At 35.7% G+C, this 25,593-nt stretch overlaps 1 protein-coding gene across 3 annotated transcripts in view; it reads right to left on the minus strand.

The window, feature by feature from the left end:
* Window positions 1–25,593, minus strand: part of FAT1 (FAT atypical cadherin 1) — a 102,114-nt gene that overhangs the window by 40,336 nt on the left and 36,185 nt on the right. For all 3 annotated transcript variants that reach the window (XM_009100704.4, XM_050973898.1, XM_050973899.1), the window contains exons 3-7: window positions 24,515–24,829; window positions 9,568–9,629; window positions 6,476–6,805; window positions 5,756–5,966; window positions 1,363–1,502 (exon numbers count right to left, since the gene is read on the minus strand). In XM_009100704.4, coding sequence (XP_009098952.3) covers window positions 1,363–1,502; window positions 5,756–5,966; window positions 6,476–6,805; window positions 9,568–9,629; window positions 24,515–24,829 — 1,058 coding nt within the window. The remainder of the gene's footprint in view (window positions 1–1,362; window positions 1,503–5,755; window positions 5,967–6,475; window positions 6,806–9,567; window positions 9,630–24,514; window positions 24,830–25,593) is intronic.

The following is a 25,593-nucleotide window of genomic DNA, read 5'->3' on the forward strand; positions in this document are numbered from 1 at the left end:
CTCCTACTGGGAAACATGTTGATGTCTTTGGTTGAAGATTCATGGTCTAGAAAAATCACTCACAACTGTCACCTCTTAAGAAAAGGCATTTCTCAAAGGAAACTGCTAAACTTGGTCCCCTTCTACTATCAAATTTACTCTATTTGACCTATCAAGCCTCCAGACATGCAGACAGCTCAATAAAGATTCTGTTTAAAATCCTTAACATTGACAAGAACCATCTTTTCTTCTGGCTAAAAGCAGAAGACAACATATAAGACATTAGAAAAGATAACATATGCACTGCACAGAAGCTGAACAAGAAGAAATAGTATTTGTAGCACAGATCTCCATGCACAGAAAAGACAGCAGCAACCCACTTATTGCTCTTTGAGTGCCTGAAGGGAAGGTCAATGACAGGGGTAGGTAATACAGACACATCACTGTCCAAGTCCAACAGTCTTTAATCGGTAAACAAAGCCTTTCCTTTCTATCTGGAAGAAAAGGGAAGGTCCTCTTTAATCATGGCTCTCTTCACACCAACCTCAGCTAAACTGTACTTTCAAATATATTCAGGTTGTGGGCTGGGGAAAGAAACTAGATGGGAAAGAGAGGCGGGGATATACAGCATAAACTACTTTACTATGAATTAAACAATACTGTCACAAAACGCTTCTGCACTTTTAAGTGAACTTATTAGTCCAACTGCAAAGAATTGCCACCATCAGAGAGCCTTAGGAAAAAGGTAATTTTAAAACATTGATTTGTCTGAGGTTACTGCTTTTTGGAGATTGCTAAACAAGCTCTACTTTCACCAAAACGAAAATAAAGTATTTGGGACAATACAAAGAGATGTTATAATCTAAACCTTGTTTCTCTAAGTACACCATGCAGAAAAAGCAGCTTAGTTTCTTGGATATTGTACAACTGGTCATCCACAGATCTTCCACGGGGAGGGTAACCACAACATTTTAAAATGGTTGTCTTTAAATTTCAAGTACAGTAATCACTTTATGTAGTGATTTTGGAGAAACTTGTAAAGAGGAGTAATTCAGAGGAGTAGTATTAATACTTTTCTTGTAAGAAAGTTCTGCGTGCAGGGGCTCAGTTTCTGTTTTCATTTATTTAGTTGCAGGAACATGTTATAACTTAAAAGCTGTTGGTTCAGCTACAGTATAGTAACACACTACCTTTACACCTAAGCCACCAAACAACATGGCTCTATGAATATCAGAATTCACTTTTATTTTACACAAAGACCCTCATTTAAACAAACCATGTTCATTGTCTAGGATTAAAAAAATGGTGAGAAGAAAACCCAGCAGCTTCCCCATCCTCCAGCTACATACTCTTTTTTAAGTGCTTCATCAGAAAGTTCATTACCTGAGTGCTGATAGATCTGGTTCCATCTGTTGCTTCTACAGTCAAGTTGTAATTTGATTTCTGTTCTGCATCAAGAGGTCTTGCAACAATGATAGTTCCTGTGCCCTTGTCCACATCAAATCGACTGTCATAGTTGCCACCTTGTTCAGGAAATTGTGAGAGGGAGAAGTTAATAAAACACATTTTTTCATCATCATTTTTATGTATGATAATGTTCTGTCTTCCAATGCTTAATGAAGGTGGAAATATATATACATATATTTATACATACATTTAGTTTAAATACTTTAGGTTTTTTTCCTGGTAACATGATATGCTGCCAATAGATATTTAAAACTGAGTAGTTTTGGACAAAGCTGACTTGCCCAGCTCATGAAAAGTCAGCAGGAACATTCTTATTAGCAAGATTCTCTACTCAAAAAAAAATCCATGGAATTTAATGACTCCATACAGCAGGAAATTGAGAATAACTGCATCAAATGCAATAGTTCCATTTGGGCAGATTATCAACTAGTAAGTGAAAAACATACTTTTTATCCAAATACATTAAAATCCTATTAGACATACAAATTTTTGTCTTTTGGAGCAGAGTACATATTATTATATTCATATCTATAGTCATATCTATATATGACTATAGATAAGGTTGGAAAAGCTGCAGTATCTCCAAAGGATTATCATCTTAATGTTGAGTTTCTAAGGAATTCACTATCTCAGTCTTACTGAGATAGACAGGATTCAGAATAGTGTTAAATGTTTAAATGCCCAATGTTTAAATATGGCCAAGTTCCTTTTCTGAAACAAATTATCTTAATTTCCCTTGTGAAACTTTCAAATTACACTTTGAAATATAGTTAAATAACTGTGTAGATCAATAGCTACACTCAGTTGCTTAAACATTTAATTGATCATCATCCTGCTACCTGGAGCAGACTGTCCTGAGAATGCAATGTCCATTAAGTCCAAATACTATTAGCGATGATGAATACTGCCATTTAACTACAATTGCTTTAGACCTCTCAATAAACTACCTAAAATGGAAGAATCAATTCTTATTTTGGTCAGGCCAGTGCTAGATATGGCAAACCAATTTTTCCTAATTATGGGTATGTGTTTTTCTAATTGTATTTTACAAGGCTAGCAGATAGCATTCAAATATCATCTGAGTGCTTTTTTTTTTTCCTTTAACAAGATTATACATGCTAAGCTTTGCAAATCACTAAATGTGTTTTATGAAAAGCCAAGGTTAGAAGTGAGAGGGTGAAGTTCCAAAGGTTGCAAATTTGAACTCAGTCCAAGAAAAAAACAGTAAATACTGAAATGAGCCCCCATTCACATGTAAAAAGGATTTCACCTTTAGAAGGTTCCACTGCATGACAAACATATCAGTTTAGGAAAGATGGGCTGGATTCTGCTTCACTGGATTTGAGATATTTGATAATGACCAACATCACATAATTTTTCTAGTTCAATTGAAAGCCAGCTCCTCTTACTGGCCCAGCAGCAGTTCTTGAATCACTCAAATGGATAGAAACTGGACATCATGAAAGGCAGCAGCTTTTTTCTTAACAGAATAATTTTTTTAATGGGCTTTGTGCAGTATGTCAGTTTTAGAAGGTGAATCTAGATTTTCCTTTTATAGCTGGCAGGCAAAACCATTTTCTCAGATGTCTCAATGAAGAGACATTCTGACATTCTCTACATTTTAAGGGAAGAGTAAAGTGAATGAGCATGAATTGGTTCAGTCAGTTTTCCTGACACAAGGACAAGCCCTCTAACCAACTTTTCCCCCTTCCCTACCAAGAAAATCACCAGGCCCTTGCCTATATTTGTAGTAGCAGTGATATCTGGTGATCCGCTGAAGCAGAACTCAACCCAAACTTTTGCATCTAGTACACTGGAAGTGTAACAGCAACAATTTTGGCCAAAGCCAAAACTGGATGCTCAGAATTGATGCTGTATAAATGTAATGATGACAAAACAAAACAAAAACGAACCTGTCACAAATGCAACCGTGAGCACTTTGATTTCCGAAGGGTTAATAAAATAAATAGTTTATAAATGTACGCTTTCATTTCAGATCTCATAATCTGGTAATAAATTATGTGATCTCAGCAGATACCTTCTGCTGTACAGTTCAGGTCACAAGCCATCTGTAAGATGTAAAATACTTCACTAGCAAGCTTGTCTCCTGGCTCAGCCAAAAAGAAAGAAAGCATGGAAAGCAAGCACAGAACACAAAGGAAAGCTGTCAATCAAATTCATTCATGCTATTAGAAACAGTAAAAGAGGGTGGTAAAGTGACCCCCTGTAAGAGTAGCCCATAACTTCACAACATGATCATATATCAAATTTTCCAAAACACTTTTACTAAGAAAACCGTCAAAATAAAATGGTTTATTTTACAATGCTTGGACAAGTTATGCTGTTTCCCCATGGAGTTTTCTGTATATGTCTTTTTAAAAATAGCAGGAAAAGATCATTCATTTTCTGCATTAGGCACACAATAAAAAAATGTAAATGTCCAACTGTGCTGCATACTTAGAAGGAGCAGATCAAAATAATACTAGCAATCAGAATTCTATTCAGATGTACCCACTGTTCACAGTGCATAGCAATTGAAGCACGCTGAGAACAATGGGAAAGTGCATCCCTAATTTAATTAACAAATTTTGCTAATAAAAGGCCCCAGAAAAAAATCACTGCTGTACTGTGTTCAGACTCAAAAAAAAACCATTCTGAGGCCTAATCTATCTACTCTCTCTCATCTCCATGAACTGCTCACCTTTCTCTGACAATGTCACTTTCTTAACCTCTCCTTTAATGGACTCATTTCAGTCTACAGGTATTTGTTTGCTGTGGATGTTTGCTGTGGATGGATGTGAACTGGAGTACACAATACCTTCTCATTTTTCCTGCTCACTTATTTTTATACTTTCTGCTCTTCTACTCCCACATCCCTGAGTGTGCTTGGGAGAACAGTGAAAGAGCAGCCTCGGTTCCAAAATACCTCGAATGCAGAACTTTGCTCCTATGAGAATGCAAGAAAGCATCCTCAACTTTTTATTCCCTCCAGAGAGTTGTACAGATCTGTAATCCCTCGGTTTGTCTAAACACCAACATTTTTATCAGTTATAATCTCTTTGGACAGGAACTTTTTTTTTTCCAAGAATACATTAAAAAGAACCATTTAAAAAAATTCTATGTAAGTATTTAATGCATTAACAATGAATCATTATCATCACAGATTGTTCATGCATGAAGCATGATATTAGGGAAGAATTGTATCTGTTTGCATGTGCTTGAAAATTTTTTGAAAACAGCCTCAAGTATTTGGTATTTGTATATTCCTACTACTTGTGTTAGTTTCATAAACTTTATTTTTAACTGTTGCTGTTCTCAGTACACCTCAGGAAATACATACCAGCAAAACAGATGTTTATAATACTTAAATTATTGAGAAATAAATTAAAGTAATAAATAAATTAAAATAATTTGAAATATGCTCTTCCCAGCAACTTAACATCATAATCATGGCTAAAGTTTTCAGTAGTAACCAAGATGAAAAAGAGCCTTCTCTTGTGAATGCAGTAGAAAAATCACAAATCTATCAAAAATCTGGTAGACTGACAGAAAGAGTTCACTTAAGACTAGAAGCAGTTCATTACAAGGCACCTCTCCTGAAACAAAGCTATGCCATTCCCCTTGATTCTAACAGACTTAACACACAACAGAACTTGGTTTTACTATCAGCTATGTAGTGAATACTCTGTGTATTACTGGTACTCATCAGTCTAGTGACTAAGTCTAAACTTCAAAAAAGTACTATTAATTTTGTTACCATGACATCAACATATAGTCATATTACTGGTTAGAAATCCCCTTTCAGTAGTAGAGGTTAAGATATGATTTAGTAGAAAGAATATGTACAGGAAGAAGATTGCTGGGGTTAGGAACATTGCAAGCTTTCCTTTTAGTACTGAATCAAAGGACAGCAAACTGAGAAGCAGCCCAGAGGAGAAGAAATCCATGTGAACAGTAAAATCTCTTTTTGAGTGTGCTATACTGCCTTGCAGAAAACTAGCCTCTTATTTCCTTTCCTATCATACATCTATGAGATTCACTTCATTAGTTTTCATTTCAGTGACACAATATTGAGATATCAATTTTAAAACTGCAACACAGCAGATATTTTGCAACTTAATTTTAATCTTTGATACAGAGTGGCATTGATAAAAATTAATTAATTTTGATTTATAAAATCTGCATTTAAAGAATGTCAAAACCTTGCATTATTTAGAAGAGTGATTAAAACCAAGCTGCAATGAGCCCTCCAGTATCTCAGACTCCATGCATTTGTTTCTAATAATAAAGGCCCTTAAGGCATCCTTACCCGTTATGTCAAACCAAAGTGGTGTTCCAAGAGGTTCAACAGCTATTACACCAATCATGTGAGCAACTGGGTCACTTTCCATCACCGTAAAAGAAAAAAATGACTCCTCAAAATAAATAGGCTCTGTGGGTGGGACGGGCTTTGGAATCCATTCTATGTGAAGCCGTGTAGTCGAAGATTTTTGTGGGCGACCATTATCTACAGCTTTAATCTGTGAAACAGACACATCTTTTAGGCTACAGGATCACATAAATCATTATGTCACATAAATAGAAAGTAGTAATAAGCTCCAAGCATGTTTGCTCGTGCGAGATATTTCCAAAAAGGTTAAGTGTCTCTCAAAGTGCCACTTGCCCTTCATTATCTGGGCAGCAAATAGAGAAAAAGTATGCAGCACCTGATAGCAGCACAAACTGTTACCATAAATTCACTTTTATTTTGCTTTCTACCTGAAGGTGAGTCAAACTGATTGTTTATGCTCCCTCATCACATAAATTATCTGCCAAGTTCTGGGAAAGAGCAGCAGTTCTTAATATACAATACAAACATTTCAAATCATCCCTTAATAAAAACCAAACAAACACACAGAACAATACTTCTGGATTTGCTGAAGCTTTCTTCCTTCAGATACTGCAGTCACTCACCTGCCAGCTACTGAATAAGAAATGAACAGATAAAAGAACACGTTACATATTCATGATATACAGGATTTTCACTCACTGAAAGAATATCGTAGTCCCTTGCTGCAGAAAACTTCTTTGATGAAACCACTCCAGTTTTTGGTTCAATAAAGAATTTGCCATGTTCATCACCATCTTCAATGCTGTAGGAGATCTCTGCATTGGGGCCTTCATCTTTATCTGCAGCAATAACTCGATAGATCGGCTCTCTCCTAGCAGCTCTCTCTCGCTCGGGCTTACCACGCTCTGGAAGCCGAATTTTGTAGAATTTTTGCAAGAACTGAGGCTTGTTGTCATTCTCATCTAAGACCTTCACAATCACCCGGGCAATTGTTGACTTTGCAGGAGTACCGTTGTCTGTCACTGTTACCTGTTTTTATTAACAAGTGTAAAGTTAGAGCTCAAACTTGGTCCTTCCAACAATGCTCCTCCCTAAATGATGTTTTCCTACAACTACCTAAACAGCTGTAAAGTTATCCCCTAACTTCAGATAAATCACCTGCCTAAAGCTATTAGGTGACTATTCACAAAAGGTACTCAAAAATATATTCAGCTATTATCTTAATATTTTGACACATTAAATGCAACATGAAATGCAAATATTCACGCTCATCTCTAACAGATGGTAAGATTTACACCTATTTGAATATCAGATCCCTTTAGTACTTGTAATGGAAGACCACCACATACCTTTCAGTTCACAAAAAAAGCCTAACCTCACGCAATGAGAAAATCAAAGCATATCCCAAATGAGGAAATTACAAGGGGAATGGGATAATATGGTAATTTACATAAAATTAGCATTGCCCTGAACCAAGCAAATAACAAAGGCAAATTTGAGAAACATCTATTTGATTTGAATGCAACATCAGCTTTGAAGGCATTACTGACATAACCAAGAGTACACTAACATATGAGAGAATAACATGAAGCTAATCTAAAATAACTGCATAAGAAAGTATGAATTGAAACTCAGAAAACACAAACAGGGAATAAAAAAAAATGGGGCATATTAGTTACTATTATGTAAGCAGAAGTGCAAACAAAGATCAAATTTAATAGTAAAAAGGAGTAAATCCACCAACCCATCTGGTCAACATTTCAATGCTCAATTAATTAGCTCAGCACTTGGGTCTGTCCACCATTCTGTGCATTTCTGGGTTTCTTTCCAGCCTATTATCAGAGTCGTAAACATAAAACTAACACATGGGAAAACTGTTACTTTAGGCCAGGCTGTCTGTCAGTATCGCTCTGTAGTTAACAGTTCACAGACTTTTAGTTAAAACTTTAACAACCAGTTGGGATTCAAAATGAACAAAGAACAAAGAATTATAAATTACACCAGCAGGCAATAAACAGTGTTCCAAACTAAAGAGCAATGAGCCTAAACTGCTATTTTATACAGAAGGATGAAAGCAGGAGGATTTATCTACCACTACGTGACATTGTAATCCTAAAAATAAACTTTCTGAGTTCTGTACATGTTAGCTTAAGGTTATAAATTTAAGTTTAAATTAGCATGACTGCTAGCAGACAACTGACCATAACATTACACCATGAGTGTGACTTCTGGCAGAAGTTTTGGCCCAGAACAAGAAGCACACACACACATGTTGTTTAGCTGCAGCCTGAGAATTCACACAATTCAGACACAATTTTCAACACGTGGTCACCCTGTTCCAGGGATAAGGTGTAAGCAATCAAAGCCATGTGGGCCATGCCGCCTCAGGATCAGAAAACAATCCACAGCTCATTTTATTTACTGTATAAATATAATTTTAAAAATCCAGTATAATATATAGAGAAGTAAAAATCATGATTCACCAATTTCACAACCAATATACATAGCTATGGTCAAGAGATAAGACATAATGGACATGAAGTGCTTTGGGAACTGAGACTACCCAATCTGAGGAGGCAATTTGAAAAGAGAATTATATAATTACTTTAAAATTTACAGGAATGTTATGTCTAGTACTAAATCAGAATTGCCATTTAATTAATTTTGTTACTATTACTTCTAGAAACACACTGCAGAAGAAATTCTGCCCCACTGCTACTTAGGTACAAAGCATTCTTTTCAAAGCTGATACAGAAATTAAAACGATAAAAAATAATTGGTCCAACAGCTACTTTAATCCAGCTCAAAATATACCAAAGGGATGCAAAAGGCCCAGGAAGACTGCACATATACTGCAATTATGCAAAAGGATAGTTTGTGCTATCAGGGAATAAATAAAGTCATTGCACTCCTATTGGAACACCTTTCGAAAGATTTCACTTGAGTTTTGAGTAAGTCTAGAAGTAAGTGCTTCTCTGTCTTTAACAGTAATTTGGCCAACTCCCATTGAAGTCTTTTATCTGTCATCCAGGACAAGAGGCACAATAAACATTCCAGATAAATCTTAGGACATATGGATCACTGTGAATATTAAGTCTTCACTACAGAAGAAGTACGAGACCATTACACTGCTTGAACATTGTGAAACTGGATGACTTAAGGTTCTTTATGTGTTTCCCTTTCAGCTTGTCTGACAGAGAATGACAAAAGCTCTTAAATAAACTCCAGGCAATTAATTAAATGTAGTTAAATATAAGCATTATGTCACAAGTTTCATGCTCTTGGATTTGGGCTTTACAGTGCATGTCTTGCAACTGATGTGACTAGTAAACATGTTATGCAGAAAATAAGGCTACTCACATGCCATCCTTTGGTATTCTCTGTATCACAAAAACGTTCTGCACTTTTTTTGCAGAAGCCTATACTCAGCAAAAGTTAGGCTGAAATAGCTATTCCAATAATTACACAGGAAGATAAAAAGAGGAATCACACTCCTTTTAACAATCATGCCTTTGTACCATTTGAATGTAAATCCTTGTTTTGAGATACAGAAAAAAAAATTGCATTCAATACGTACCTTTACTCTTTTTAGCAAAAAAGCCTCAACACACAGTCTTTATAAGATAGGTGGTTATCTGCATTGCAACATAATGAACACAGAAGGAAATTACTTCTGAAATCCAGTTTTTAAAATTCTTCATATAGTAATCAAGCCTGGCAAACTTAATTCTCTGTAAAAGAGCAATGAATTTACAGTCACTGTTTTTCAGCAATCTAAATAAATTATTTACCTCCAGTATGTGCTCTCCCTGCTGCTCTCGATCTAGTTTTCTGGATGTGGTTGTAATTAGCCCTGCAAATGTAAGAGAATAATTAATCAGATCCTTCAAGAAAATCATCTGAATGAAGGTTAGGTTAAATCAGCAGTTACTGGTATCCTCTATATCAATTTCTTCTTAGGTGGCCACTTCCATTTCTGTAGAATTTATGCTTTCATTAAGGGAAGGGGTGAGGGGTTTCTGATACTTAAAAGCTGTGAAAATATTCTTTGCAATCTGAAAACTAAGCTGTTGTAACGCTGAAGACAAACACAGTTCAGTGCTCCAACACATCTGTGTGTTATGTTTCTGACAGAGTAATGAATGCAGTTCTCGCACATGAAATGTTGTTTTCATATGCCTTTTTCAAAGGGTGCTGATGGACATTATCTGAATTAATTACCTATCTCTTCTGTAAAAACACCTATTTGTAATACTAGATAAAGGCAAAAGAAGGATAACCTGAAGAGATGCAATAATAATAGAAAAAATAGAGCAATTTGTCTGTGTTCACCTAATTTCACAATGACAAGCAGTCAAACAGTTGCTGTTGACAATAGCAGAGAAGAGCTACAAGTTTTTGATGCACGATGTTATATTTCATCACAAGACTTTGGTACACTCCTGAGGCAAGATTAGGAAGGCATGATGGGTTTTGCTTTAAATGAAGGAAGTCAAAGAGTAAGAAGTAACAAAAAGACAGTGAAATCTAATACAGAAGGATCTTATTTGAATTCATTCTCCCTAACAGTTCAGAATTTTAACTATTGAGTTTCATGAAAAGTAAGCTTGTTCAACTCTCAATTATAGCAGAATGATTTGCTATTGTGTGAGCTAACTGTGCCACAGATGCAGCCACATGAGAATTCAGTTTCTTTGCTGCACAAAAGCAAAGAAAGACATTAACCTTTTCACAGGTACAAGCTTGCCCTACAAACACCATTGCTGTGTTCACATGGGAGTGAGCCTGTGCTAGTAAATCTTGCTAGACCCAACCTGGCCTTTTCATGAAGCAAACACCAAGGTTTGGAACTGCCCAGCTTAAGCAACTACTGAGCAAAGCATCCCATATTCTCTGAAGCAGCAACACAGAGGAAAATGCAATGTCACAAGACATTTTATCCAACTATCCCAGCTTTTGATAGCGAAAGGAAAGCAGTGCCACCTTGATCCTTAATTGTCAAACTGGAAAACAAGGAAGCAATTACTCAATGAAGGATGAAACAGAGATCAAAATACAGGTGGCATACTTCATGTTCCATTTTCTAACTACAGAGTAATTTTTTTATTAATATGACCTTATATAAGGAAAATTAAAATCCACTTATAAAGTTTTCAAAGCTTGTCTGCTACAATAAAAAAGCTTTCAATTTTCTCTCAGCTGATAAAAAGCAGAGTATGTAAGAAAAGCAATCAAGACTTCAATTTCACTTAAAAGAGAAAGGCCAAGAGAAACAGGATTGTATACACAGGTGCATAGCTACTCAGTGCTTCTGACAAAAACAGCTGAAGTCTACTTACACCAACCAGACAGCCTGCACTAAATAATATGAACAAAACCTATATAAGGTGATATTACAGCTGTCAAATGTTCAAACAACTATTCTGCAAAACACAGATAGTGCAAATAACAGCTGTTCCAATTATGGTCAGATCTGCCCTTGTTTTTCCTGCAGTTTTGTTTGCCATCACATCAAAAGCATTATTTATCTTGACAATTGATATGTCATCTTCTCCTGCTTTACATTTTTATGCCTTTACAGCACATAGAAGATATGTTTGCTACTGTTATATCTTTTGGTATTATGAAGTAATTGTCCTTAGTTACAAAGAAAGGGGGAATGAAAATTAAAACATACAAAACCCCAAAACAAACAAACCAAACAAACAAGGAAAAAAAAATTGCATTATTACTGTGAATTTAGGAAGGGGCAGGGGAAGAAAGAGGAAATGATGTGACAGTTGTCTATTAACCTTCTTGAGGTAATATTTTCACATGGATATTACAGAGCTGTGAACAATGAGAACTGAAAATATTTATTGTCACATATTCTAAAAAGCTTTACCAAGTCTGGATAACACATTTTCTTTTCACAGGCAGTATGGGAAACAGACTAGAACTGTTAATTGGAAGTGCACAAGTGGCACAGCTGCCACCTCATCTGCTTCCTTCCAGCAGAGGGACTTGCAGGTGACTTCAGGAAACACAAGTTCTCCTAAAACCTGTTTCTACTGAGCACCTCTGTAAAAAGCCAGCACAAGCTCCCCCATGAAGCATTAATCTCAAGGCTCACCACAGTTACAAGAGAAAAGGGTAGACTGCAGCATAGCCATTAAAGACTATGTTGAACTACTGTTGAACAGCTGAGTTGAAAATGGGGAAAATCTCAAAGAACAGGAAAAATAAAGCAACCTAGCAGAAATACCTCACGATGCTTGCATTTCCCTGAATATTCAATAGTTAGTCTACATCCTCTGACAATAAGACTCCATCTCTCACAGTAGCAGGAAGTACAGAATTACATGAGATCAAAAAAATGGCACCTTTCAATAGCTTCCTATCCATTTTATTTTTCATCAAGAGCCATGAAGACTGGAGCCAACCCTAAAGATGGCAATTAATACTCGGAGAAAAGCAAATATCAGTCCAAAAAACATTCAAAAGCTTTTGCTTTAAGCACTGAAAACAAAATTCTACCATGTACCACTACTTTACACACTAGTGATTCTTAAAGTAAGTCTTGCCCCAGGTAAAATTCCTACTAATGAAGTTGGTCAATACAACGCAAATAGGTAAGCAGAAAAATATCCAGCAAGAACAAAATATACATGCTTTGATCTGTTAAAACTTCCAGTCTTTTCAGCCAAGCATGCCACACTTCTGTTAAAACATTTCAGACCAGTAACAGAAGGGCTTAGTCTTCACCATATATATCCTGTATATTCAGCAGAAACTAATGCCAACAAAGGAAATGTAACACTTCTGGATTTAGAATCACATACACATGCATGACATTCTTTTTATTTAACTCTTTACTGATAGACACTTTCCTAAGTGCAAATTTAGCTTCAGTGAACTGTCTCACTTCAGCTTAAGACTATAAAAGGTTTGATTATTTCAATCACTACATTTTCCTATTTTTGCCAGGTTTTTCTATATTACAGAATGCTTAATGCTGCACCAACAGATTTTATACATTGTTGAAGAGATTTCCTGAGCTAGGGCTGTGATAATAAGGTCAAGTGCTCCTATGCGCCATAGCTGCCTGTTAAGAGGGTTGGGGACAATCTTTGGACCTAATGTAAGTCAGCTCCCTGCTAGAAAAGCCACCACTTTTCCCTGTTCTTAAGTTTTCAGATGGAACTCCTTCTCTTCTCTGTAACACTTTGTATATATCCTTGCTGTGTCCCTCCCTCTACAAAAATAAATTCATGACCACATTTTTGCACATGCCACATCCCCAAAGGAGTGGCAAGTAAAAGATTTAAATTAAGCTCTGAAGAAGTCTGTAAAACCATCAGTTTTGAAATCTTTGTTATGAGGTGGGGAGAATATGTTTATTGCTGAATGAAATAACAGCATGTGTGAGCAACAGGTCACTTGTGACAAACCATTCTATTTCAAAGACAAACTGACTCAGAGCACTGTTTTGTAGTCATATTCTTGCATTTTGTTTCTGCTACCTTTTATCAGCCCCCCTCTTCCAAAACCAACAGGAACAATAGGCTCCAGTAATTACATCACTGATTATTATTTCACCTCAAATCAATGGCACTACTGCAAGACAGGTCAAGCCTTCTTGAGAAATGCAAGTTTATAAAAAACATTTCTAAGATAATGATGAGGAAATGGTATCTCTAGTGAATTGGTGTCATTTTTGTATTTAGTAATATTTAAAAACTAGCCTCATCAGAAACATTTTCAGAACAGCAGTTTAATAATTTAGAGAGTCTTTGGATAAATCATAGCTGTTCTGCCTCACTAGCTAGAGAGTGACTACAATCAACTGAAACTAACTGTAAACGTCTGTAACAAACAAACAAACAAAAAAAACCCCTAACAAGTAGCAAATACAACTCTATTCTCTCTTCTTTCCTCATCTGAGTTTACATTCTGGGGATACCTGCTGTCTATTTGATGCCTGCCCAAAAACTAAGAGAATCACAACTGCATTCAGATAAAACTTACTTCAGATTTTATTTTAAATAATAGCAAAACAAACATACAGAAATGCAACTGCAGCATACAATTATGTAAATCTGAATAAAATTCTACATTTGGGATAGAAATTAGCACCAGAGATCAGATATTAGCAGGGATTTATTTCACATTGATTCCCAGCTACATCATATTATCTCTGTTTCTGAAGACTAGCACATCAACAATTTTCATTCAATGCCGAAATGACAATATACTTAAAAAACCAGAATATTAGGTGGGCACTGTGTTAAGAATTATCTATTAGCTATCTTTATGGCATGGATGATCTCAGTGATGAAAGAAGTGGCATCAGAAAAGTGGTCTTTGCAAGGGGAGGAGGTAGGCTCAAAGTTTTTATTTTGCTGTGTATACATCATGCATCCCCATGCATTTGTGCTTTCACAATTACCTGCAGACTTTCCAACTGCACATTCAGATTGAGATGATGAAGATTCTGGAGATGGGAGGGAGTTTTCCTGTAAGACATGGCTAACCCCCACAATGAACCAAAAGACTAAAGCAGATGCCAAGTGTACTATGCTGCCTCCAATGAGTTTGAACTGACAGGCTTGATTTGAACTAGTACAACACGATTTGCATTGCAGCATACAAAAATAAATATAGTTCCTCTGATCTTTGAAAGCATTGGCACTGAAGAATTACGGAAGCAGCTACAAATTTTTTTATCACTAACTTCAGCTTCATAGACTAAATATGAGGGAGGACATATTTGGTCAATGTGGCTTTTGTCCTCTGTGTTAAATGCAAACCATAACTATCCAGCAGAAATGGTTGCTCTGGACTGCATCAGTCAATTATCACTTAAACTTTCAGTCATGACTACTGCAACTTAGTCAATTATTCTTTTAGCTCTTGTTCCCCTACTTCAACCCCAAAACCAACCCCAAATTACCAATGAATGTTAAAGGGTTTTCTTTTTTTAACATATTGCTGTACCTTCAGATCTGTTCACAAGGTCTTAATATGTAAATCAGTCTAAGATTTTAAAGAAGTAAGGATTTTAAATTCACATATGTCTGTAATGGTAATCTTGTGAACTACTGCATAACACAGCCCAAAAGCACTGAGCAAATTACAGCAAATATTCTGTAAGTCCAACACCAATTATGTCTCTTCAAGTGATAGAGACACTGTCTCACTTCAAGAGAGGGTTTCCTACTAATCTTTGTCATTTAAGAAGTAGTGTATTATATCCAATTCAAGACAGCTTTCCCTTCTAGACAGAGGAATATATCTTTCTTTTGTATAACAGACTAAGAAGTTCACAGGAATCAGCAGTTTCCTCATCACAGAAGGACTAGGTGTGATCAAATCATGTCTCAGACATCTCTCATAATACAGTGAGAGTGTCTCTGTCTAAAAGCTCTCTTATGAGATCATTTTAAACTTCTTCCAGTATCTCAACATTTTCCAAAATATGAACAAAAAGACTGATAAAACAATAATCCATTATTATTTCATCACATAAAGATGACTTTTTTTTCCAGTCTTCTTTCAACTGATTCCGAAAAGGCCCGCATTTTCTTTCTGAAGATGTTCAGATATGCTTTTTGGCAAGACTATAGTCAAACCTTGTTTTCTACGTAAGCCAAAAATCATCTTCAAAACCAAACCAAATGAACAGGTTAATAATAGCAGGTCAATAAAAATTAATAGCAGAGGAATTGAAGAAGAAATTCCAGCTTGGCAGCTGGCAAAAAATAAACTCTGTCTTATGAGCCATGTAATGACTGATGATGACTATTATAAGCTACAAAGTCTAACATATCACCACTGTCCTACATCACCATGAAGGCAGACTGCTGAGTTAAAAAAGAAACAACTTAGTGCTAACAAGCTATCATACTGGAGCAAGTATATCATAAAGGAACTGAACTTTGGTTTACATAGTCTTAAAGATAATTCCTTAGCAATTTCACTTGCTTTTCATTCCTAAACTTTTCCATGTTCTATGCACCTTAATAACTCTTATCAAAACCAGCAACAGAATTGTCAGCAGTAAGTTTCTAATGCTGAAATATGATTGTAAATATACACTCCCAAGAGAAACTAGAATTATCATTTAAAACCATCCTAAATGGCTGCAAATGCCTCTTCTGCTCAAGTACAACACTTAAAAGCAATCATTACTTTCTTTCAATAAAGTTCTCAAAAATGGTACCACTTTTCAAGAAGAATTGAGAGCCTGGGTTCCTCTTTCCATTCTCCTCACCATATACTCTCTCCTTTAGTTCTGCCATTGCTTGCTTGTTCTCTCTGGCCTCATGAATTTTACCTTTTTTTGCTATGCAGTTCTTTAGGTAGAACCAAGATTCATTCTGCCTAGTAGAGTGCACAGCCTGTGGCTAGGAGACTTTTCTGGATAGTCTAAATGCACTCTTGGGGCTAATGGACTTATTTTCTAATTCATATATAACCTTCCTGATGAGGGTAATTACACAAACGAGTTACAATACCCTAGCTTTAAAAAAATTTAAACACAAACCTACTGCAGTACACTGATGAAGCCACTGCTCCCTTTTTTGTTAAGTATAGCTAGACTCAACTAGTTCAGTCTTTCACAGTTTTGGTGCCTTTTCCCCTTCAATTCCCATGTATAGCCATTCAAGCAAGAGCCAACAGGACACTCCCACAGTGTACAGACACCTAAGTAAACTCCAGACTGAAAGTCTGAAACACATTAAGAACTACATTCTGTTTGCTCTTCAGATCACCTTTTCTTTTTACTTAGATATTTCCTTATTCCCGTTTCAAATGCTAGTGCGTAAGCTCCGGAATTCATCCACAAAAAACACTGTTGGCACATTTGTCCCAGATGAATACTTCTTGCCCTTTGAATAGTACTCCATGAAAAGTCAAGCAATAATTGAGACCTCAGTCCTACCCAAGTCAGGACTGCGTCACACAAGGGGTAACACCCTGTCCATAAGGGTGTATTTGTGCAGCACATTTACTGCAGTACAGTAATATCACAGAATATGCTGAGTTGGAATAGACACACAAGGATCATCAAGTCCAACTCAGTGTTTATGAGCTTGTTGCTTGTTACCAAGACAGACTGTAAGCTTTGTATATGGGATCAAAAAGGATGGCTAATATTTCATACCATCAGGCACCATGTTTATCTGTAACCAGGCAATTTAACTACTCAATCCTACTACTATAAAGTATAACTGCAAGGTGCACATCTGAAGTTGAGTCACTTACCTGATCTGTTTTAACAGCATCCTGGAATTTGCTGAGCAGAATACTCATTAATCATATTTGTGATCTGAGCATGAAGCAAAGACAAGCAACCCTCCAAAGATTATGTATGTACAGCACAAGGAAGAAAAAATAATTTACATAAACAGCTAAGCCATCCAATACGACCAACACGGTAGAACTTCAATTTCAACTAGTGTTGAAACTAGGGTAAAATTGGTGTTTATTGATCACATAATTGTAGAAAATTCCACAAATGTATCTAACTAAAAGTAAATCATGTAGTTTTGTATACTCTAATTAGTCACTGACTACATTATTTTTAGCATGGATTTACTAACAGTTTTTCTTTTTCCAAACAGATGTAAAAGAACAAATAAAATAAATAAATAAAGCTCCAAGACCACCACCTAACTTAAAAGAAGTGCTCTCTACATAAATGCTTTCAAGTAATTTTAAAAGTTGCTGCCTCTATTATAGCAAAATTTCTATATTTGCAGATGCTGTATCTCTAAATAGTGTAGAGTGAGTGGATATGAAAATATTATTAGAAATTTCAGATATTAACTTGTTTTCCTAGTTACAAAAAAGACCTAGCACTTCAAGTGCTTTTAAAAAGACAAATCAAAATAGCTTTTTGCAGAATTAAACTCTTTTTAAAAACATGTGGGCTAATTCTGGTTACATTTTCAGTAAAGAAAAAAATATGTTCTAGAGACAGCCTAATCAAATACTTTACTTTCTCTGCATGTCACAGGTAAACACTTGAGCACATGGAGGCTGCTACATACACTTCAAGTGTGTGACATAAGTGAACAATAACCGAGCCTGCCATTGCTTACCAGCTACAGAAGTTACATTAAAAAATTCAGCATTTTGATCTTTATTTAATTTTAAATCACATAAGAGTGCAATATACTAACACTGGTTTTATCCAAGTTCCAAAATATTACGTCAATTGGGATTAAAACCCACAAGTAGTTAAACAACAAAGATTTCCTTTGTTAAAATGAAGCTAATACTACTCTGTGGTCACTGACCCTTCATTTCCTCACTAAGTAATTCTCCAGTGTTATCGGAAACCCATGGAAGTTGTTTGCAGCTGTACCCATTTCCCATTTCACTTCGGTCTCCAAATCAGACAGATCAGCAGACAGACAGACAGACAGACAGACACACACACACACACACACACAGTCTCTCCATTAAAGGTTACTGTGTAAAATGCACAGGATACAGTTATGTTCTGAAATGGGCAATTAGTCAAAGCTTCTGCTGAATTCCCCAAAAATTATCCTTATCTAAATAGACTATCTCCTACACCATAGGATTACTAATTTCCACAAAGGTAGTCCATAATATTCTCATAATAAATACCAAACTGCTTCATATATAAATTAATATCACTTTACAACACTCCCAAGTAATTAGGTCACGCAATTATTTCTGTTTTACACGTGCAAAACCTAAGTATTCAAAAATCAACAACTCAAAATTTATTCTGGCATGCTCCTGACCAGGTTGTGAACCCAAGTCTAGTTTTCAGAAGCATGCATCACTTTCACACCAAGTTTCATTAAAAGCATAAAAAGCTATACTTTTGTGATCAGCATTTCTGCCAATCTGAATGAAAATTGTTATACGGTGCAATATTCAGGACCTCTCTTCCACATTTGCTATTCTTGCTTTAAATTTCTGAGGTAAGGCATGACTTCTCAAGAAAGTGGTTTTTGCTACCCAGCCCCGATTCCCTCCCCAAGCCAAACCTGGTTGGCATAACAAATGTAACAGAAGTCCTGGGGAACTGGAAAGAAGCACACCAATTGGGCAAAAGATCAGAAATTATTTCTAGCCTGAATATATGTGCAAGGTAATACAAAAAGATTATAAGGGCCCTATACAGATGCATGGTTAGAATTAAATTTTCTTGCTCCGTAATACTAGAGAGAGCTGGAATTCCTTTCTCTAAGCAAATGCAGATTTTGCTATTCTAGTGGGCATGCTGCACTTATAAAGCAATACAACATTCTTTCAGGCACCTTAACTTTGAGATATTCATCATACAGAGCCTGCAACACTGAGCAGCAGGCATATTTAAAAAAAAAACATTGCATAGCAAACTATTTCATCCATATTGAAACTGATACAAAGTTCAGGGAATTCAGTGAACTTTTTTTGTTTAGAGACAATTCAGTGTAATGTTTCTAGTTCTGCAGCAATTTAGGAAATTCTCCCTAGCTCTTCAATTTCCATGTTTTACATACGACTTGCTGAATTATTGTCAGTCATTTAAAAGTTAATAATTTCTTCTAATTTCACATGATGTTTGCCATCCCACAATTTAAAAAGTAAAGCCAGAAGAAAAATATGAAATGGGAAACAATAATGGGAAAAGAATTTGGTTGATAACGTCATCCTGGGAAACTGTCAGCACACATTTTAAATCGGGGAGCTTGTTTGCAAACCACCCTTACAATTCTTCTGGGTGCAACAAAAAGCTCATACTTGATGCATGTCCTACCCTCCTCAGACAGAAAGAAATTACATGCTTTGCTTGAAAGCTTTTAGTAAAATGAATACAACAACTCTTTTGAAGAGGCACTAACAGATCGGTTTCTAAATATATAATTTGTAAATCCAAATAGATTAGAATTTACAAAGTCATAATTCATCAACTCATAAATGTACACTTATATACACAATGGTATCAAAGCTACTACCTGCAGATGCCATACTAATTCTCCGTTCTCCTTTCTCTAAGAAAGCAATCCTACTATCAAGTGTCATCCTTCCAACACTTCTCAAAAGCAAAAAAGCGAATTAAGATATTTTAAAATGAAAGGCACAAAGATGAAGAAAAATTTCTGTTTTTCACAATAGGACTGTGTTCATGTAAAATAGAAACACTGAGTAGTTTATTCCAAGGATTAAAATAATCAATTGTATTTTGTAAATGCAGACATGGAGCTTACATCTACGATACGTGAAACTTTCCAGTTCTACAAGTACCCAAATAGCTCACAAGCAAATAAACCACACCTGCAAGAAACTAGAAATAGTACTAAAGCACTATTATACATACCATATGTATTACATGTGCTTATAAAAGCATTGTATATGTATTTTAAGCTCCAAGGCACAAGTCTCAGAACTTGTTTACTGCTATATAATCCTCTGCTGTACGTGAGTGTTGGTAAATATGCAAATCTTTTCTGAGCCTCAGTGCAATAGTTCTAGTGTTAAGTGCTGAGATTAACCACAGAGTCCCAGGACACGTGTTCAGAACCGCCACCAAATCATGCAACTTCAACGCTTTCCACCTCAACGTATTAACATGAGTTGCATCTCTTCCACTTTGTCAATTAATTCTGTATTTAATTACAAGCTTTATTGGAAGAAATTAGGCAGATATAAAGTAGTTATCATAATTTGCAGGTTTGTCTACAGTTGTGCTCAGATTGAGCATGAAAGTTGTGGAATTAAGTCTCTCTTCTCATTCTTTCTGGCAAATAATATTATGATAACTATTTCTATTCTACCTGGACAACTCATATGTACAGCACTTTCTTTTCATTGTGTGGGAACTCCAGAGATAAAAAAATATTATTTCATTTCCTTTCATGAAAGACTAAGTATATGTGAAAAGATTACAAAATGTCCTGTGATGTACCGTGCTATATATCCTGTTCCAAGAAATGAAAGAGCATGCGAAGAAAAACTTAGCAGTGTTTCCTTAAGTTATTTTATAATTATTTGAAATATGAAAGACATTTTTAAGTGTCAGGGAAGATTTACTGAAGGAGGTACTTGGAAACAGATTGCAGTAAGAAGCATCAAATACTACTTAAGCCAGTAGCATTTCTAAGAAACTAATCAGTCAATAGTTCTTGTCATGAAAAGAGGTCTCTTCTTTTTGTGAATAATGAAGTATATCCTACAAAGATCCATGTCAGTGAGTTTCTAAAAATTCAGGATTATTGCATTAAGACACAGACATCTCAGTCTGGAGTCCACGAAGTTCTAGAAATGCATTAGCTACATCAGGAGAACAGAATGCAGTGTTTCACTTGATACATGTTACTTGTAGGTTGTTTCTATTTATAATCTGTATTACTACTATGTGTGGGAATTCCAGCCATGGACCACAGTACCATAGCATTAAATTTTATCAAGAGAAAGGAAACAATGGATCCTTGACCAGGAGAAGAGATAACAGCACATTACCACCTGAGTTGTGTTTTTAACAGTCACCACATATTTTAAGAATCCCAACACTAGCTTTTAGTTGACTTGAACTGAATGCCATTACAGTCCTCAGCTCACCTTTGGGGATGCACAACAGCAGATATTTAACTCATACTGTCACTTTCAATGTTTCAACAGGATACAGCTAAAAAGATTTGATTGATATTCCAGCCCCATGTCCCCTGTGGCTGGAAAGGAAACTTGGGGCCCTGGGAAAAGTTTCTCTTCCTTGGACAAATACCTTACAGTGTGATAATTACACAGGGCACAACAAGGATAATATACACACATAAGCAAACAAGACAAGACTTGATCTCTCCAATTCTAGTAAAATGTACTTTTCAGCTGAGCCCTCTTTTAACTGATTGGAGAAAATAAAATGCACCGAGTTATAACTAGAACAATAACCAGTGTCTTTTAAAGTGTTTTTTCAACTCCTTAACGTGTCAATTCTATTTGAAACACTTTCACACCAAATAATATCTATTCAGATTAAATATATTCAATATCTAATAGACAGAAGAGAGACTTGAGAACTTATGAACTTGATAACCTCAGTCAAAACTCACCCCCTATGTTAGTGCCCACTGCAGACTAACAGTTTCTAACTGGTCATGTACAGGATAGGCAGTATGTCCCATCAGAACACATAAAATGGGAAGACAATATATATGTGACTTAGCTTTTTAATATCCATTGAATTATCTGAGTGCACTCGAGGAACAAGTTTCCCTTCTTTCCTCTGCTCTTTCACTATGCTTAAGATGTCTAGAAGCATGTCTATCTAGCATTACAATTTTAACAGTAAGAGACACCAGAGAAGGGTGGTATGAATGGCACATGATAGGTGAATACCTAAGCCTGGGCCTTTAACTATATTGAGGGGAAAAAAAATAATTTTCTTCTGCTGAATGTAAATCAGAGGGAGATTCTTTTACTCCCAGAGTTTGTGCCCTGAATTATAATGATTTAATTATTCCCAGTTGCTCTTTTGCTTTTTATTCTTTAACGCCAAACTGAGACTGTGGATTGCACTGCTTGCTTCTAGTGTATGCACGCTACAATAGAGGCAGGTAAGAAGCTGTCTTGACAGAAAATCTTTATTCCTTTTCTATTAAGTGCTCCTTATCACTTCACCATCTATTGTGCTGAGCTCTCTCTCTCAAGGTCTCTTTGTAACATAAATGAGATCACAGTAAGCTACTGACATAGAAAACTGCAAACTCTGTCCAAAGACAAGTCACAACCTCCCAATGTCCTAATTCTACCCATTAAATAGAAATAAAGATATTTCTTTATGCCAAAACTTCAGCAAGGGAAGTACAGTAGTGTCTTTTTTCAAAACCCAGTTTGGAAAATGCCACATGATGATACAGGGGGCTGAAAGGGGAGGAAAAGAACAAAAGAAAGAGGAAGAGAAAATGACCTGAAGGAATATTTAAGGAAACAATAACCAAAAATGACTGGCCAATTATAGACTAATGATGAAATGAATGGAGATAGAATTTATGTTCATTTGCAATTTGAATACTGCAGTCACTCACTTTTTTCCACCGAACTGACAGGCAATTTTATTCCCATTTTATCAGTATTATATCGAGACAACAACAAAAAAACAAAAAAACCAAAAAAAACCCAAGTGGCAGGCAAAAGAACTTTTTAGAATCAGAATGCACAAGCATGCATATAAAAAAGCAGATTTTTTGTTTCCTTTTGCATCATGTAAAATAAGAAAAAAGAGACAGAGTAAACCAAATAGAAATAAAGCATACAAACACTTTCTACATTCACTTTAGAAGACTGTGGTTGAATTTTTCTTGCTTTACTTTTCAGGCTCCCGTTTCTCTAAGACCAACATTTTGTAAATAGAGTGTTTAGATGAAGGCTTTACCTATACTAAATATCTTCTGTTGCTATAGCTATTTCACATGTCCCTCTTGGCAATGTTTTACAGATGCAGCACATGCTGACAAAGAAGTTATTGGCAGAAATAACCCAAATAACATATCTGTGTTTGCACTCAGAGCTTTGCTGACACAGCAATTGCAATTGATAAAGCACACAAGTCTTTCATACCCTGAGCTGAAATAACTACAAAACAAAATGAAGACCATAGCCTTCAAAACAATTTTTTTTGCTCCATTTTTGCTCCTTTAAGCACCCTGAAATTGCTTCCATTAATGGGCAAGAGCTAAATTTACAAACCTTCTACTGCTCCCTCACACTTACTGGGTTTGTAATAGATTAAAGTCACTCACTGCAGGACCTCTAATCTAAAACTCTCTGAATTGTGAGGAAAAAAAAAAACCAAACTGGCTGAGTGAATCAGAAGCATCTCTAATAATTTCTACTGTGAAATAATAGCTAAACACAACATATAAAAAGCTAAGCTGGGCACAACCTTGCAAAAAAAATTCTAAGTTCTTCTCTAGGCATAAACTGTGGGAAAAACATTCAGTTTATGTATTATTTTCTCCACATCCAGAAGGAAGGGATGGTAGACAACCCTTAAAATATTTTCAGAATTACTGGGTAGTTTCAGTTAAGACTGATTGTTTTGCTTCCCATCTGTCTGTCCTACACACCTTTCAGTACCTGCCATTCAGTTACTAAAAGGTTACCTGGTTCTTGTGTTTGTACTCCCCTGTTAAAAACTTCAGTGTTTTTTTCTGAAGCTTTCCAAATAACCAGTGAACTCAGACTCTTTATTTTCATTGTATGAAAACTGCAGCTGAAAATAATCCTCCAGATTATGTATTTCCAGCAACAGCAATAGTTAATTACAAAGAAAATATCTTCTGACTGGGAGTAAATGGCTTATTTTGCTTAGATTAACACCCTCCCCCCAGCCACCAAACTATAATTTTTAAAAAGTCCTGACAAAAAAAAAACTATGAAGACAACTAAAAACAATTTGATGAAACTAAGTTAAGATACGGGTTTTTACTGTATAGTTACTGCACTATAAAATGCATGGACATTGACCAGTCTAGAGAGGAGCTACTCAAAAGTAAGCCTTCACAAAATATGCCTGGTGTGGATATCAAGTACTTGGAGCCAAGTGCTCCACTCTAATATCTCTTTTTCTACATGTTTTATAACTTACAGCCCAAGACACCAGCTTAACTCCAGCTATTGTGAAAGCATGTTTTCAACATTAAACCAAAGGTTTTGATTTCAGTTGGTTTATGCAATTATGAAAACACATGAATTTATTAATACATAAAATAGAACATGTATTGCACTTACCAGTTTTGGGGTTTATTGAGAAGAATCCCTGTGGATTTCCACTTGTAATCTTGTAGGTTAGTTTCTCACTTGAGCTCGAATCTGGATCAAATGCCTCAATCTGAATGACAGACACATCTTTAGGTGAGTTTTCCATGACCTCTGGGTAATAAACTGGTTCTGTGGTCTGAGGAGCATTATCATTAACATCCCCAACTTCTATGTAGATTTCAATGAAAGAGGATAAAGGCACAACGCCTTGGTCTGTTGCATAAACAGTGAGCCAGTAATGCGAAGTAGTCTCACGATCCAGGTGATCTGCAGTCTCAATAATGCCTGTTTAACAGGAAGAAAGATAAATAGAAAATGCTCAGTAAGTATGCAGAAATGTGTAAAAATACAGTAAGCAACAAGTTTAAGTAAATTAATAAATCAAAATGAATACAAGTGAAAAATAACCAACATTGATTCCGCAGTGTGTGCTAATAATATACACACACACGTATTAAGGCTCATCTGAAGCCACAAAAAATAAAATTACTGTAAGAGTTTTCAGCAATTATGCATCACATATTAAAACAATATATTACTTGATTTCCTTTCCAACATCTTTTGAAATATATCAGACCAGTTAGCACTATTCATAAAATCGGTTTTGCCTAAAAGATTAAATCAAATATATAATTCACAATCTTTTGGGACTTGAATGACCCTCTTTACTCATTACAGTAAATTTTATACCACATTAAACTATCTGGTTTAGATGCCAAACTCTTGACCTCTTTACTATTTTTCATATTAATGAGTAACTGCTTAAATGTGAAACATTTTTATCTCTATGCCCAAATGAATTACTTGACTGAACTTTCTTTAGGTGTTGATTTATGTTCACACAGACATGTCACAGAAAAGAAAATAAAAGTCATACCAAAGGTAACCTTTGCCACATTAGGACTAAGCAATGGTTGCCACTACTCTGGAAATGGAAGGCCGCAAAAATAGGGGCAAAAATCTGCTCAATCTTACAAACATAAAATGAATTACCAAATAAGGAATAACTATACAATTCACAAACTTATTGAAAAGCTGTCTTCTGAGCC

This window comes from Serinus canaria, chromosome 4, assembly GCF_022539315.1.
Source record: "Serinus canaria isolate serCan28SL12 chromosome 4, serCan2020, whole genome shotgun sequence".
Classification (NCBI taxonomy): domain Eukaryota; kingdom Metazoa; phylum Chordata; class Aves; order Passeriformes; family Fringillidae; genus Serinus; species Serinus canaria.